Genomic DNA, 17,828 nt, shown 5'->3' with positions numbered 1-17,828 from the left:
GGGGGCAAGTGGCGGCAGCGGGGGAACGGCGGGGGACGGCGGTGAGCGGCGGGGGACAGCGGAAAGCGGCGGGGGACGCCGGCAGATGACAGAGGATGCCAGGGGACAACGGGGGACGGCATCGAGCGGTGAGGAACGACGGGGGACGACGGGGGATGGCGGCAAGTGGGGGCAAGTGGCGGAAGCGGGGAAACGGCGGGGAGCGGCGGGGGATGCCGGCAGATGACAGAGGATGCCAGGGGACAACGGGGGACGGCATCGAGCGGCGGGGGACGACGGGGGACGGTGGCAATCGGTGGGGGATAACAGAGCGGCGGGGAATGACGGGGAACAGTGGTGAGCGACGGGGAATGGCAGGGAGCTGCGGGGGACAACGGGGGACAACGCAACAGCGGCGAGCAGCGAGGAACGTCGGGGGATGGCGTCAAGTGGCGGGGAACAACGGAGGACAACGGGGGACAGCAGCAAGAGGGGGCAAGCGGAGGCAGCAGGGGAATGGCAGGGGATGGCGGGGAACAGCGGCAAGCAGTGGGGGACGGCAGGGAGCGGCGGGGGACAACAGGGGACAGCGGCGAGCAGCGGGGAACAACGGGGGACGACGGGGGACGGCGGCAAGAGGGGGCGAGTGGTGGCAGCGGAGGAACAGCGGGCGATGGGGAACTGCGGGGGACGGCGGAGAGCGGCGGGGACGCCGGCAGATGACGGGGGATGCCAGGGGACAATGGGGGACCGCATCGAGCAGTGGGGAACGACGGGGGACGGCGGCAAGTGGGGGCGAGCGGTGGCAGCGGGGAAATGGTGGTGAGCGGCGGTGGACGGCGGGGAGCGGCGGGGGACGGCCACGAGCGACGGGGGACGACGGAGAGCAGCGGGGAATGACAGGGAACGACAGGGAATGGCAGCGAGCGACGGGGAATGGCAGGGAACGGCGGGGGACGGCGGCGAGCGGCGGGGGACGGCGTCGAGTGGCAGGAAGCGGCGGGGGACAGCAGGGAACAGCGGCGAGTGGAGGGGAACGATGGGGAACAGCAGGGAACGACGGCAGGGGACAAGGGAGACGGCGGAGGACAGCAGTGGGGGACGGCGGCGAGCAGCAGGGAACGGCGGGGGACGGCGGGGAATGACGGCAAGCAGCGGGGAACGGCAGCGGGGAACGACGGGGAACGACGGCGGGGGACGGCAGCAAGCGGCGGGGGACGACGGAGAGCGATGGGGAATGATGGGGAACGACGGGGAACGTCGGTGAGCGACGGGGAACGGCAGGGAGCGGCGGGGGACAACAGGGGTCAACAGGGGACGGCGTCGAGCGGCAGGGAACAAAGGGGGATGGCGTCGAGCGGCGGGGGACGGTGTCAAGCGGCGGCAGCAGGGAAACAGCATGGAATGGCAGGGAACGATGGGGGACAGCGGGGGACGGTGTCGAGCGGCGAGGGACGGTGTCGAGCAGCGGGGGACGACGGGGGACGGCGGCAAGTGGGGGCGAGCGGCGGCACCGGGGAAATGGCGGGGAACGACGCGGGACGGCGTTGAGTGGCGGCGAGCGGCAGCAGCCAGGAAACAGCGGGGAACGACAGCAGCGTGGAAACGACGCGAAACGACGGCCCCTTAGCACAGCCTCTTAGCATTAAAAAAAATTATAAAACCAATAAACGTATGTTATTCTGCCATCACATGTTTACGCCTTTCCTTTTGAACTTCTCAGAATTATTCGAGATGTTGTTTACAATTCATTGTGTCTTAGCTCAAAAAGAAACCCATACGTATTTCTATAGGACTTTAGCTTGTATCTTGTAATGCTATGATGTGATGGAAAGTCCAGTGATAATAGCAGGGTGGCAGCCACCAGGTGCTCAATCACTCTTTCAGGCTGTGACTTAACGTTTCTTCTGCACATGCGTTGAGTTATTCCTCTGTGATAGTATTGAGATTTCTTATACACCAGATTTCTGGTTCGTTTTTCCCTTATAAGGGAGCTAGAACACTACATCCAGACATAAACAATCAATTTTGCATTAAGATTTATTGCACATCTCCTCATACGTCCCTCTGCTATGTGGTTGTCAACGGTTTATGGGCGTTCAGCCCAGTTCCGCGACAAATGGGATGAGGGAACCACGGGCCCACGCCCCAGGAAAAGGGAAAAGGGGAAAAGGGTAAGGAGATGGCCCTGAGAGCAATAGCGGCAACTATCTGAGGGGCCGATCAAACCTACAGCAGAAAACACCTACCGTTAATGACAAAAGTACTTCTTTTCTCAGGTCTGATTCTTGATCTGAGATTGTATTAGGATATGTGCTATGATAAACGGTCAGATGTTGAGGATTTATTTAGTACCATCGACTTACGCAGATATACACTCATTAATAGCCATTTAATTTTGCATATGAGAACGTCAATCACAGAAAGGGAAGCTCTTCAAATTTACTTCTCTTTGGTATCTACACTGAGAATCAAATAGAAATGTTTTGCTAAAGCAGAAGTGTCATCTCATGGGAGCAAACAGAATTCTTGACTTCCCTCTGAGTTTTGTAAGCTCTTCACTTACTGTTTCTTAACGTAGCTGACTAGATTCATTTGTCATAGTGCCCTTTGAACAGTCAATATTTAGATGCCATGCTATTATCCATGGCTGTAGTTTTAAATACTAATGAACCCAAATAGCTGCATATATTAATTCTGAGTCTATCTTAAAAAGGGGTTTCTGTCATCAGAGATAGATCAGATTTCAGCTGTAACTCCTTGTTTGGTCTGGTGAGATCTCTCATTCTACACCGCAGTCGTTCCTCTGTTTTGTCATCTTCATCAGATACATCAGGTGCAAATGATGGCTTCTCTCTACCCTCTGCAGAGTAGAGTTGGGGAAATACTAACCAGTGAACCCTGCTTCAGAGTTCTTGAATATCTACTTGGTTGTGAAACGTGCATCAGTTTGCCAGAACCACAGAATCACAGAATTGCAGGGGTTGGGAAGGGACCTCCAAAGGTCATCAAGTCCAATCCCCCTGCCAAAGCAGGCTCCCTACGGCAGGCTGCTCAGGTAGGCATCCAGATGGGTCTCGAACATCTCCAGAGAAGGAGACTCCACAACCTCTCTGGGCAGCCCGTTCCAGTGCTCCGTCACTCTCACCGTGAAGAAGTTCTTTTGCGTACTGGTGCAGAACATACTATGCTCCATTTTATGGCCATTTCCCCTTGTCCTGTCCCCACAGACCGCTGAAAAGAGGTTGGCCATGTCCCTTTGACTCCCACACATAAAATATTTATCAACATTCAGATCCCCTCTCAGTCCTCTTTTCTCAAGGCTGAACAGACCCAGGTCACTCAGCCTTTCCTCATAGGTGAGATGCTCCAGGCCCTTTATCATCTCTGTGGCCCTCCACTGGACTCTTCCCAGGAGATCCCTGACTTTTTTGTACCAGGGAGCCCAGAACTGGATCCACTACTCCATGTGTGTCCTGACCGGGGCAGAGTAGAGAGGGCGGATCACCTCCCTCGTCCTGCTGGTCACGCTCCTTTTAATGCACCCCAGGATCCCACTGGCCTTCTTGGCCACCAGGGCACACTGCTGGTTCATGGCCAACCTCTTGTCCACCAGGACACCCAAATCCTTCTCCGCAGAGCTCCTCTCCGGCAGGTTATCTCCCAACATTGATACATGTGGTTATTATTTCCCAGGGGCAAGACTCTGCACTTGCTTTTGTTAAACCTCATCTGGTTTCTTACTGCCCATCTCTCCAGGCTGTCCAGGTCCTGCTGAATGGCAGCACGGTCTTCAGGTGTGTCAGCCGCTCCTCCCAGTTTGTATCATTGGCATACTTGCTGAGGGTGGACACTATGCCCTCATCAGGGTTGTCAGTGAAGATACTGAACAGGAGCGGACCCAACACCAAGCCCTGGGGATCACTGCTAATCACAGGTCGCCAACCAGACTCTGTGCCACCAATCACAACCCTCTGAGCTCGGCCAGTCAGCCAGTTCTCAGCCCACCTCACTGTCCACTCATCTATCCCATGCTTTCTCAGCTTCCTTATCAGGATGTCATGGGAGGCAGTATCAAAAGCCTTGCTGCACATGACATCCACTGCTCTCCTCCCATCTACCCAGCTGGTGATGCCATCATAGAAGGCTACGAGGTTGGTCACTCACTATTCCCCTTGGTGAATCTGTGCTGACTACTCCTGATAACCTTCTTCTCTTCCAATTGCTTGGAGATGGCATCTAGAACAAGCTGTTCCATCACCTTTCCAGGGACAGAGGTGAGACCAACTGGCCTGTAGTTTCCCAGATCCTCCTCCTTGCCCTGTTTGAAGACGGGAGTGACATTGGCTCTCCCACCCGCCTTTACATGTCAACATTCCACAAACACTCCTTAACCGTGCACGTGGGTGCTTATCCAATCAGAGCCATGAGATGTTCCTTTTGCGTTTCTCTTCTTCTGGAAGTGTCCTTGGTTTTCAGCCTTGCTTTCTCATGCCGTTTATCTTGCTCCACGGCTTCTGCTCTGAATAGCCTTTCTTGTATCCCCACAATTCCCCCTTTTTTGTTTATTAGCAAACTATTACTATTCTATAAAATAGCACTAATCATATTAATAATATAGTCATTATAACTCAGTCAAGGCCTCGATTGACAACTCGATTTACGCTAAACGTAAGGAAAGAGGCAAGGCAAGCATAGCATAATGACAGGAAATACTGTTAAAGCCATTAAAAAGAACAAACACACGTTTGGCCCATGGCCCAGATTTCTGCAGCCTGGAAAAGAATCCCTGAGGGTCCCATTCTGTGTGTACCTGTAACTGATTAGAGAAAATCTTCAACTTTTGTGTACTCTGATATATTGATTTTGAATGATCACTAAAATGTGTACAACACATGCTTTTAGAGTGCTCACAGCCATGCCTTTGGGCCAATAGAAAATCCATGGTCACACAACTTCGCAGAGTTGCACGTCAGATAGAATTACTAAGAGTGGGCAAGCGTGCTAGAGCATTGCTAGTGGTATTCCTTCCCTTAGCTGGCTAACATCCTAACTTGGTGAGTGTGGCTAAAGCTGAGCGGTGCTGTGTCAGGGTACGACGATGTGAGAGACAGGATGTCTCAGGAGCAGAGGCAAGCAAACCATGCACTCAGAGCTGCACAGAGGGTCAGGAGTTCCAGCCAACATACGCACACTCACACACGCACAGGCATCCATTTTAAATAACCCCGTAGGCGGGGATCAGAAACTCCCTGAGCGAGTGCATTATTACTTATTGACCCTTGAAGGGCGGAAAGCCATGGGAAAGGAGAGAGAAGGACCGTGCTGGTGGTGGATGCGATAGGCAGCGCCAGCAGGGCGTCCCCTGCTTCAAAGTGCACTTCTCCTCTCTCACCCATCACAGTCTCTCTCCTGCTTTTATTCTTCTCAGGGTCCGCAGGGTTTTTCCATTTGTACACTGCATCCGTGTGGCCAGTGCGTGATACAGAGCCCAAATGGAACGCCTGTTCGCAAAGCAGAATAAACTGCCAAGGTCAGCTCTGTCTACAAAACAAAATATTTGCAGCTATAGACACAACTGTCAGTTCCCTTAAAACTATCAGAATACTTTGTTCTATCCCAAGATCATTCTTCAGTGAGGGCATTTGGGCCCCTGATATAGGTGCCAATTGAAGGGACCGCTGAACTAAAAAATCTGTTGGGCAATATTCCAGAATTCTATACCAGAATCATATGTTGAATCAAAGTAAGATAGCGTGCGCCTTTGTCTTGAGCAATGCGTGGTCATATTTTTAAAATCCTGACTAGTGGGATGAAAGGCAGTTAATCATTCTGTAGTAGAGGGTCATCCCTTTGCCTGGGATTCCTTTCCAGGTTTTGTCTTCACAAATTAAGAAAAGGCTAATTGATAAGCTAATAGCATCATAATCAAGAGCTACTGATAATGAGGTGGTAGAATTACACTAAAAGAGCTATTCCCATAGATTCTAGCACTGGTAACATCAAATCCCGTTCAATTCACATTCTGTCTACTACTAAAATAGAAGCAGCACCTAGTAACCCGTGATACGTCTAACTCCCCATTCTTGGAGGAAAGTTTGAGTGGCCTTGGAAGTATAAGCAGGTCCATTGTCTGTTTTTATAGTGTGTGGAATCCCCATGGCAGCGTAAGCAGATAACCGATGTTTATGGGTGTCACGACTGCGTTCGCCTGTATGCACTGTGGCAAACACGTAAGAACAAGCATCTGTTGTTACGTGCACATATTTTAGCTGGCCAAATTCATCGACTTGAGTGACATCTGTTTGCCAGAGTTGAAGAGGTGCTGTGCCATGGGGATTTGTCCCTACTTGAGCCAAAGGGGCAATTGCCTGGGAGTCTGGGCACGTTAGAATAATGTTACGGGCTTGATCTGTTGTCGACTGGAATTGTTTTTGTAAGGCCCTCCTATTCTGATGGAAGAATTGATGGGACAGTCGCACTTGTTGAAATAATTGAGGGGTAGCAAAGGTGACTGTGGCTTGATCAGCCGTGTGGTTGCCTTCAGTTATTGGACCAGGCAGCGTAGTGTGTGACTCAATACGCACAGTAAAATAAGGAATACGGTGAGAGACGTAATGCAAAACTTGCTTGAGCTGTGCAAACAAGGCAGGCTTGTTAACTTCCTTAAGAAAAGACCCTTCAATCTGCTGAATGACACCTGGAACATACAAAGAGTCAGCTATCATATTAAGCTTTTGCTCTGCAAAAATTTGAAAAGCTTCAGCCACCACAGCAAGTTGTACAACTTGAGGTGACCCATCGATGATATGCACGTCTGACTGCCGTCGGGTAGCAGCTGCACACCAGAGAACCACTGCTCGGTGCGACTTGCCAGAGCCATCTGTAAATACAGGAACAGCATTAGGTACTGGAACATGTGAAAGTAAAGCATTTGTAATAAGGGACAGATCACTCAAACTGTGCAGTAACTGATGCTTGGGGGGTGAGTGGAGATTTGCCCAGTACAGTCAGCCATAGCAGTTTGAAAAGCGAGCGACGGCACAAGCATCCAATCTAAATCTCTTTTAGTAGCGGGTATGTAGATGCAATCAGGGTCAAGAGCTCGTAAAATCTGTAGACGATGTCGACCTCGCTGTATTAACATTGCAAACATCTCCGCTCGTGACGTAATGGTCTAAGCATTGTAGTGCTTCTGGTGTCAATTGTCTTTTAGAGGTTAGATCGGGGTCTCCTTTGAGTAGCTGAAATAAAGGGTGTAGCTCTTGTATAGTGATACCCAAGAGCGGTCGCAACCAGTTGATGGTTCCTGATAATTTTTGCAGATCATTTACTGTCTGCACATGAGGTACTATTCTGAGGATTTGCGGCTGAATGGTGTGAGAGGTAATTTTCCATCCTAAGTATTTCCGCGGAGAACTGAGTTGCACCTTTTCTTCAGCTATTTGAAAACTGACAGGTTGTACTCCCTGTTGGATGAGCAGTGCAGCATCTACGAGGCTCTCTTCTTGTTCTGCTGCTGTTAATATATCCTTTGTGTAATGATAAACAGGGACGTGAGATCGAGCTTTTCGTCCCGGTTCCAATGCATTTGCCACTGTCAATTGGCAGATGGTTGGACTATGATTACTTAGAAAATTAATTTCCTTTCTTCCCATTAGGATAAAATCAAACTGTAAGCACTAGATTTCTAAAAACGTGAGCACATGAAATATAAAATCAAAACCTTCTTTAAAATGTTTCTTTTGGAAGTTTCCTTAGGCACAGAGTTGAAGCGCACACAAATGCCAGAGGTGCCACGGAGGAGACTTTGTGCCCTCCCACCGCTTTGGCGTCTCCAGCCCCCAGGAGCAGGGCAGCTGCCAGGGCTCTGCTGACAAGCACGACTGGCGCAGCTGGGAGGCCTTGGTGCTTGCTGGAGAGCACCTGAGGAGGGCCAGGACCTACACCCCAGACGGCTTTCTGGCAGAGGACGACCAGACAACTGTGCGGGCCGAGGACGGTGGCGAGCGTTCCTGCCAGTGCGAAGCCATCGCCGAAGTGGTGCTTGTGCCCCTGGCTCGCCACCATATGGCAGTGGGCAGCGCTTCCCAAGCCTTCTATTACCTGCTGGAGTGTGCAGCTGCCTACCTGCATGTCTCCAACAGCTACATGGTGAGTCGAGATGCATTAGCAGGGAGGAGGCCTGAGGGCTCCCTCAGTGCCCGTGCTCTGAGCCTACGGGATCGTGTCAGGGCAGGCACGACCGGGAGGAACATGGGCCTTCCTACGGCAGATGCTGCAGGAGGCAACAGGGAAGGACGGGGATGGCCAGGGGCTCTGCACCGATGCTCACCTGCTGTCTGTGTGCTTGCTTCCAAGAGGCAGGGAAAAGCGAAAGGGTGTCCTGAGGGACGGAGCCTGATGCTTTCCCTGCTGGCAGGGGATGTCCCTGCCACAGCCAGCCCCCCGTGTATTTCTGCAGTCTCTGCAGGAGGAGAGGCTTGGGCAAGTCCTCTACATCTGCACAGCTCCCTCTTCCTGTGCAGATCTGCAGTAACATGGGACGCGTGAAGCTGGCCAAGGAAATGAGCAGGCAGGCGCTGAGCCTGCTGGAAAGGCGGTTCCCGCGGACCCGCGCCGGGGCCTTTGTCAAGTCTCTGCTGGAAGGGTTGCGGCGTGCTCCTCAGGCCACAAGCAGAACATCCTCCCTTCCGCACGAGGCTCAGTAAGCGGCAGAAGGGACAACACGGGAGAGGAAGAGCCATTTTGTACCCGATCCACGCACCCAGGCCCAGGCCCGCCTGGGCTTCAGCCCTCTCCCAAGCCTTAGCGGGGCCGAGCCATTAAGGCGTGATGCGTGGGTAGAGCCAGGGATGGTGCGGCCCCATGCTGCCTCCCGTGCGCTGTCTGGAAGAAAGCACACCGCTGCGTAAAAAGCAGCTTGTGCTGAGGGATGCACCTCTGGTGCTGCAGGGCCAGCATGCATTCTGTAGCGGTCAGCTGCCCCCAGCGGCACTTCTTCCTTTGCCCCTTCAGCCTGGCCGCCCCGGGACTCCCGGGACTAATGCGGCAGGGGACCCGCAGACCCACACCCTGGAAAAAAAAGGGAAAAGGGGAAAGGGTATTGGAATAGTAGATGGGTCTAAAACCAAGCAGTGACAGCAATCTGAGGAGGAACGTTAATTTACTAAATAGGATATCGGAATTGAGGCCAACAAATCAAACAAAATGACAGAATGTTTAAAACCAAGGCCTGACTCAGTACAAACTACAGGGGGACCACATGCTTCCTCGCAGCAAACAAAGCACTCCAGGCCTGCCAGGCAGCTTCACCAACCCCCTCCAGACACAAAGACCCCTGGGGAATGCAGCTCCTTCCCTCCCCTCTGGGAACCAAGCACCCAGGACCAGAACATTAACTCTTTAAGTGCCAGTGCTTTACATAATGTTATGATGTGGAATACCAACAACAACGAATCACAAAACCATGACAACGGTATATCTGAAATTAGCTGAACAGCTGCTTTTTCTGGGATGCATCTGGTACACCTGCTTCAGTCTGACTCTTGCGTGTAAAAACAGTGTAATTTCAATGCCCACTTACTGGAAGATTAAGACGGACGAAGGAAGACTAGCCTGGGAAACAGCAAGTTCATATATCAGTGCATGAAAAAGCACTTGTAAGAATAAGCAAATAGGTGAAATAAAATAACTTTGGCACACTTTACAAACTGTTTGTCAAAGATACTCTCTTTAGGACAAGGCTGGTGAGAATGGCAACTGACTGAGAAGCGTTTTATAAGAGGTTTTGGCAAGAAAATTAAAGGCTGCTCTCATGAGAGAGTAAGTTCCACTTGACGCTATCAGAAACTGCTTCTTCTGGAAAGAAGTAATAAAGTTTGCCAACCATTCTTGTGCACCCCTTGAGCAGTATTTGCCATGTTTCATTCCCCTGCTAAGCGTTAACTGTGGACAGTAAATACCCTGAAGTGATCGTGTAGTCCATGGATATCTGCATTATTAACACAGCTATTGTAAAGCATATATCAAACTGCAAAATAACCTGAGATTAAATGTACGTATATGTTTAATTCTAGTAGTTCTGGGTGCTACTCCTTCTCTCTTTCTGTTGTGGCTTATGAATTGTAAGAGCTTACATCTAATCCAGAAATGCAGAATTTCAAATTCTTCTACCTGACTTGAAAAGCTAAGCTGTAAACAAAGCTGTGGCAATGCAGAACCACCACGGCATGCACCAGTATTAGAATTTGGACATTCATCTACTGTGAGGAAATTCTTGCCTTTGCAAGAAAAAAGACCTCACAACAGATAGCAGAAAAATGCGTAAACTTTGTTGAAATTAAAGATGCCAGCAAACACCCCACGTTGCCAAACCAGACTGTGTAATCTGCTCACAGCCTTGGAAGTCTGTGTGGACTCTGCCTCGCCCATAGACAGGTGTACAAGAACAAGGACAGAATCAAGTGGAAAGCCAGTGTTCTGAGTCTTGGCAGAATGAGAGAAAATGAGGTGTGTGATATATCTGTATGTTTGTTATTCATGAGAGAGAGAAATCTCTGAAGCAAAAAGTGTTAAAGGAAACAAGTTAAAATACGCAGAGTGCTTTAGAAGAGCACTGCATCTGAAACAAAGCAAAAGTCAGACTAACTTTTGACAAACAGGAAAGTCCAAATTCAAGGCTCAATATTAAAATGAGAAAATTCTGAAAAGTACAGAAATGTTCAGAGGAAGTTTCCTAAGTCATCTTCCTCATGCGACTGCGTCACCTACTGACCATAATAATCAATAAGGAAACTCTGTGAAAAGGCTGTCCTGTATCAAAAATTTCTGGGCATTGACCACTGGGCCTGTGATCGGAGCATTCAGGCATTGTCAAAGCACAGATAGCAATTACATTAATATTTCATAGAATAATAATAACCAATTACCTGATAAAATGCATCTCAAAAAGCAACAATGATCATTACAGTATGAATCTGCAAGTACATATGTTCAGTATGTGCCAGTGGAGCATGACTACCTTGTGTTGTGGTTTAAGCCAGCAGTACACAGCCATTGCCACCCGAGCTCTCCCCCACAACTAGGACAAGGGAGAGAACTGGAAACAAAACGCAACTCGTAGCTTGAGATTTAAAAAATTATTTACTAAGACAAAAAAAGGAAAATAGGAAGAAGAGTGCAATTACAACAGTGTACATACGTTGCTCCAAAAGTAATGCCTCCTATCTCTTTACGTGGAAACTACAACAGATGATACAAAGAACAGAATAACACTATTTGATAGACTAAATCCCTAGCTGCAAAACATTACTTTTCAGCATAGTCACCACCATTAACTATGCATTTTTGTCAGTGATGAACAAGGGCCTGCATGGCCGTCTGGAACATGGCTTGTCTTTCATGTAACTGTTGCCACTGCATTTCAGCATATCACCCACCACCTCACTGTGCTCACATCTACTACGTGGTCTTCATAAACATTCAGCAAGCGTCGATGCATGTCAGTGAGTGCCATTTTTTCTGCATGAAGAAATTCAGTTAGACACCTGTGCTTCATGCACACTTCCATGTCAGATGTCATTCTGTCAGATTGTCTCTGCTAAAACTCGTCACGTGACAACAAAATGCAATGGAACACTGTCAGGAAGGTTCAACCTCTGCTGTCTTACCACCAACATCTGCCTCTAATGTCACAGGCCAATATGGGAATACAAGAAAGACTATTCAGAGCAGAAGCTGCCAAGCAAGATAAACAGCATAAGAAGGCAAGGCTGAGAACCAAGGACATCTCCAGGAAGAAGAGCAAAACAGTCAAGTAAGCTGTGTGATGGCTGCGTGATAATGACTGTGATTGGAGGAAGAGAGCGTGGCTAGGAACGACTCATGGCTCTGATTGGGTAAGGGTCTGCATGCACGGTGAAGGAGTGTTTGTGGAATGTTTTGCTGACATGTAAAGGCGAGTAGGAAAGTTAAAAGCGAAAACTTGTGAATAAGGGATGTTAGAACCAGTAATCAACGATTTAGATCGTTCACATCTGAGTCCATGCCTCAGGCACTGCAGGCCAACTTAATAAAAAAGGCAGTATTGCTTCTGGAGCAGCCCTTGTATGCATACATATAGATATATGTGTATATCTGCAATGCAATTACACACACACACACACACACACACACATACACAAAAATGTAATGACCTTCCACCTATCAACCAACACCCAGCTATCAATACAACTGCCTGCCAACTGACACCCCGTTACCCTGTTACCATCTCACCACCCCCTGACCAATGTCCAGCCAACTCCTCAACCAGCAGCCTACCCTCAGCCAACTTCCCACAGATCTAAGGCCTTCTCTACCATGATGTCACATGGCATGCCCCTTGCCTAATTCAGATCTGTTGTCCTGGCTCTGCCCCGACCCCTGCTGCCGCACAATAAAGGCAACAGGTCTCCACTGAACAGCCTGGCCTGGTCCTGCTTGTGCTCCCATCACTTAACAACAACCAAAACATCGGTGTGCTATTCAAGGCTTTCAGCTGTAAGCAGGCCATCCTTTGAAAACCTTGTTCTTGGCAGCTCTGTGAGGGAGCACCATGTCCTGCGTCCTCACATTGTGGTTAGATAAAAGCTCTTTGCCTTTTGCCGATCTGTTTGTTGCCACTGAGATAGGAACTCCCCCAAACAATTCACAGCTTGTCACTATTTATCAGTAATGCAATATAAGGAACTGTAAAGTGCCAAGGAGGAAAAATAGATAGAGGCTGTTCCCAGAGACTGCAGGAGAAAAAGCAAGCTTTTCATAAATTAAATGTTCAGTTACAATAATTTTAAACCTTTGGGTTCATTCATTTCTGAGAAAAGAATTACTACATTTGAAAAATGTAAAATGAAAATGACCGAAACAGTAATTTGGTATTCAAGTTTTCTTAAATTTCACTGAGTAGATAGAGGAAACTAATCTTATGTCTATAGTACTGCGAAACTATTTTCAATGATAGTACTTTAAAATCTGTCAAGAATCAAAATTTAAATTCTCAGAAAAGAAATAGCCAATCCACTAAGAGGTCTGCACGTCCCCCTGTGCTGCAAGATGGCCAGCGGGAAAGAAGACTGGTGTGGATGAACAGGGAGCTTTTACTGAGGCACCAATCAGGACTGCTTCTTTAAAGATAAGGTCTTTTTTCAGAAAATTGCCATTTCAAAATATTTCACTGCTTTTTACTTTGGGTGAAATACAGACTTAGTGAGAAAAAGGAATTTCCTCTAAGAGATATTGGCTTGAGCTACAGAATTAATAAAAGCAAACTACAAAGTCATGAAATGTATCCATCTGAAAAACTTCCATCCTGGGACCCATTAACACTTCTCTCAAGAACTGTGTTTGATAGATGGCTAGAAATTTCTGATGACATGTACACTATTTTGTGTTATCATTTGAAGAGCTAGGGTGATGTTCTGCCCTTCAGGGTTTTCAAATGAATCAGATGAGAATTCAAAAAATAGGGCAATGGAAGGCATAAATTATTTTGAGACAACCTAGGGAATTAATTAAAAAAAAAACAGTACTTTTTAAGAAGTGAGGAGAATTTTTAGCTTAAGTATTTCTCTGTGTAGGGGAAGTGTCAAAAAACAATATTAAACACATCAAAGTTATTAAGAACCCTTACTGTGTGCTAACAGCTGAGTCTGATGCTGTCTTCAAATATTTATCTTCTTCATAAAAATAAACTGGTAACTTGGGACACCGTATCTCTTCATTTCCAGATGTTCTGCATCTCTTGGATTCATAATAGGTGCAGAGCTCCCACTAACTTTTATCACCATTGCTGTTTATTGTATATCTCATATTAGTTTCTTATAGCACTTCCAATCACAGCATTGCTTTGAATTGGGAAATAAAGCCCTGTTCCTTTAAGACTGACAAAGACTGATGCACTTTTAGAGTTATTTCATATGGTTTAAGGAATAAAGTTGAACTATTGTTTCCACAGGTCACTTTCTGAGACAATCCCCTGTCCCACTTGAAGCCTCTGAAAAGACTTGGGTCTTCGTTACTTCACAGTCGCGCCTTATTCATGTCATTGCTGTTTGGCAGTACGCACACTTGTGAACAGCTGTTTTCAAGGATGAAATATGGAAAGAGTAATATTTCATCAAAAATCTCTCATGAACACCTTGAGAACTCACTAAGAATTGCAGCCACTTCCATCGAACCAGACTGATGCAGTGGTTTCACAAAATCAAGGTCAAATATCCAGTTTGTCTTATGTTTTTGTTGCCCTCTTTTTTAGTAAAAAAAAAAATCAAAGATTAAAATAAGTTTTATTAATTATATGCATTAACAATATTATATATTTTATGAGGGCTGCTCCAAAAGTAATGTATCCCATTTTATGATGTTGGCCCATGATGCCAGAGGCAGATGGTGGTGGTATGGCAGTAGAGGTCAAACCTTTCCATGAATGTTCTGTTCCGTGTTGGCACGTGACAGATGGCAGCAGAGGGGCAGTCTGACAGAATGGTGTGAGACATGGAAGTGCAAGTGAAGAAAAGCTGCTGTGAGAAATGCTCAGAATCAAAGATTTCTATTCAAGTAAGTTTGTGAGAACAGCAGTTTATTCATTACTACAGTAGTGGGTGCACGCCCTGCAAGGGAGAAACTGCGGCCTAGTCAGTGAAATCCGCTGCGTTCAATACCCTGGGTCTTATGCAGGTAATCTCTCTACTGGCACTCATTGGTTGAGTATCTCAGGCTCACAGTCTTACTGATGCTGTTGCTATGATACATTTCCATATAAAGTTTGTTACCAACCTACTGTTTTTAGCTATGTTTTGTACTTTTCTATGGAGATAGGAGGGCAATGTATCCAAAAGTTAGCACGTTCCTTCTGTCCTGTGCTCAGCTCTCCCCACCCTGCGTATTTCCCTTACCTTGTGCCTGTGCCAATTCTACCTAGGGCAGAAGGCCCCAATCTCAACTTTGTTCAGCAGATTCCTTTGTGGAAAACAACTTATCCTACACTACATACAGAAGTACTGGAAACTTCCACTGCAAAAACACAATCCACATCTAACACTGTGTAACTGAATTACTCGATGTGGAAAAAAATGGCACCCATTGACATGCACTGAAGCTTGGTGGATGTTAATGGAGACCAAACAGTGGATTTGAGCACAGTGAGGTAGTGGGTGATGTGTTTCAGCAGTGCCAATGGCAACACTGGGCCACCTGCACTGGTGTAGATTTTTATGAGAGCAGCATACAGGCTCCTGTTCATTGCTGGCAGAAGTGCGTAGCTAATGGTGGTGAATATGTTCATAGAATCACAGAATCATAGAATGGCTTGGGTTGGAAGAGATTATCTAGTTCCAACCCTCCTGCTGTGGGCAGGATGGTGGTTGTTGAAACAGAGTTTTGTAGCTGAGAACTTGCTCTATTAAATAGTGTTATTGTGTTCTTTGTTTCCGTTGTAGTTTCCATGGAAATAAACAGGAAGCATTAGTTTTGGTCCAGCCTACATGTATGTGGCCCAAGACAATCCCTCTTTAGTCCAGTGCAGCTCAGGCAAGCTGAAAGTTTGGACACCCATGATCTTTGTCATCTTTATTGACTTGTAAATGGGTAAGACATTTGTAAGCCGTTCTTTTGAATTCTGTATCATTTCAGATATATTTTTTTCATTGTTTGATGATATTTTTAATTAGCCTGTACAGAGTCAAAGAAACATAGAATATCCCAACCCATAAGGAACCCATAAAGATCATGCAGTACAAATCCTTTCACGCATCTCATTTTGCAGATGTACTGCGAGTGCAAATAATAATTCAGAAATCTCCAACTACCTAACAGAAAAGACAAATAGATTAGAAAAAGAGACTGAGAAGATAAATATGTAAAACAATGCAATATCCACTCTTCGCTGTTCCTATTACAGAAGCCATGGATAACTTTTTAATAACACATTTCCCTTGTTTAAAATAGGGCTGCAAGTTACACGAAGGGAAATACACAAGACCATTTTGTTGGATTTCCTCTGTCATAGGGAATATAAAGTATTTGGGAGTATATAAAGTGCAGATGATCTGCTAATGTCATTATAGCATTGATCTACAGAAAACAAATACCACTAAACAAATACAAGCTGAATGTTAACAGAATTTTACTGCAGAACTGAAGATTGGCCCTCTTTTCTAAAGCCTTCTTAGACCTTTTTGTATTGTGAGTTAATTTGATTAGATGTGTGAAAAGACGTGTGACATATACATAATGACAGTTGTATTCAAAACTAAGTCTGTAAATATGGTTTAGTCACATGCTTTCCACGTAAAAACTTTTTCTGACCCTATAACCTATAGTTGGCAGAAACGAAAATCCCTTAGTTTAATTAAGGTCTATTAAATAAAAGCTGTACAAACCAGGAAGTTGATCTTCATCATAGTTTATACTTTCTTACCCTTACTCTCAAATCTTGCAGGGTACAAATCTGCTCCCAGATCAATCTTCTTGCATGCCAGCCTTGCTAGAGTCCTGCAGGCTGCTCGCTAATTCTTTCTGTGAGAGATTCCATCTTCTTCAAGGTGGGAGGATGATCGCTACTACAGAAGTGCATAAAATCTTACCAGCACTTTGTCTCAGACTAGACAAGGGCGTAAAGAAAGCACAAACTTCTTTCATCTCAGCTATTGTGCTCTTCAGAAAAGCAACATTCCAACTTCTGCTAAACCATCTGGTCACACCCTGAGACTTACTTTACAACTGGGAGCAGACAGGGAGGGGATGAACACCTGTTTTGAAAGCCCTCAGCGCTGGAGAACGGAGATCCCTTAATGGGGGGGGGGATATTCCCCTCTCAGAAGCTGGTTCCCCCTGGGAGACCCTGCACCCTGAACCTGGTGGTTCCACGCTATGTCACGAGATGGCAGTATTTAACTTTCACTGTTCAGTTCTATGTCTAGGATCAAGGTCCCTTTTCCAAATTCATATTATTTCAGTGCACATACTTCCTGCCTGGTTGTGAACAGATCCTTCTGCATATGTTGGACGTGGTACTCAGCACCTGGATTTCAGCACCTCTGAGCTGTGAGGCCACTTCAAATTGGAGGGTGGGGACCACTTGGTATGTTTAAACTTTTTCCTTACTCACATTCATTTTTCATAACTTACAGCTTCATGTATGGACTCCCACACACCAGGTGAGTACAGCCTGGTGGAAACAACACTCTTGTGCAAGGTCACAGAATCATAGAATCACAGAATCATTTGAGTTGGAAGGAACCTTTAAAGGTCATCTAGACCAACTCCCCTGCAGTGAACAGGAACATCTGCAGCTCAGTCAGACTCATCAGAGCCCCATCCAGCCTGACCTTGAATGTCTCCAAGGATTCGGCATCCACTATATCTCTGGGCAACTTATCTCTATGCCTCATCACTCTTATTATAAAAAGACTTCTTCCTTAGATCCAGTCTAAATCTCCTCTCTTTCAGTTTGAAACAATTTCTCCTTGTGTTATCACAACAAACCCTGCTAAAGAGTCTGTCCCCTTCTTTATTATACCCTCTTAAGATAGTGGAAGACCACTGTCAAGTCTTCCCAGAGCCTTCTCTTCTCGATGCTGAACAGTTCCAGCTCTTTCAGTTATCCTTTGAGGGAAGGTGTTCCACTCCTGGAATCATTTTTGTGGCCCTCCTCTGGATATTCTCCAACACGTCCATGTCTCTCTTGTACTGAGGACTCCACATCTGGACATAGCACTCCAGGTGAGGTCTCACCAGCACGAGTGGAGGGGCAGGATCGCCTCCTTTGACATGCTGTCCACATTTCTTTTGATGCAGCCCTGAATATGGTT

At 46.9% G+C, this 17,828-nt stretch overlaps 2 protein-coding genes across 2 annotated transcripts in view; one reads left to right on the top strand and one right to left on the bottom strand.

The window, feature by feature from the left end:
- The window catches only part of LOC110389661 (adenylate cyclase type 10-like), a 451,262-nt gene that overhangs the window by 81,591 nt on the left and 351,843 nt on the right, over positions 1–17,828 (bottom strand). The window lies entirely within an intron of this gene.
- Positions 579–1,856, top strand: LOC110389662 (uncharacterized PE-PGRS family protein PE_PGRS54-like). Its single transcript, XM_021380486.1, has 2 exons — positions 579–1,242; positions 1,391–1,856. The coding sequence occupies exons 1-2, from the start codon at positions 896–898 to the stop codon at positions 1,620–1,622; spliced, it is 579 nt and encodes a 192-aa protein (XP_021236161.1). The 5' UTR covers positions 579–895; the 3' UTR covers positions 1,623–1,856.

The sequence above is a fragment of the Numida meleagris genome, chromosome Z (genome assembly GCF_002078875.1).
Source record: "Numida meleagris isolate 19003 breed g44 Domestic line chromosome Z, NumMel1.0, whole genome shotgun sequence".
NCBI classification, from domain to species: Eukaryota; Metazoa; Chordata; class Aves; order Galliformes; family Numididae; genus Numida; species Numida meleagris.
Note: the sequence above shows the minus strand (reverse complement) of the source record. Positions and strands in the feature narration are given on the sequence as shown.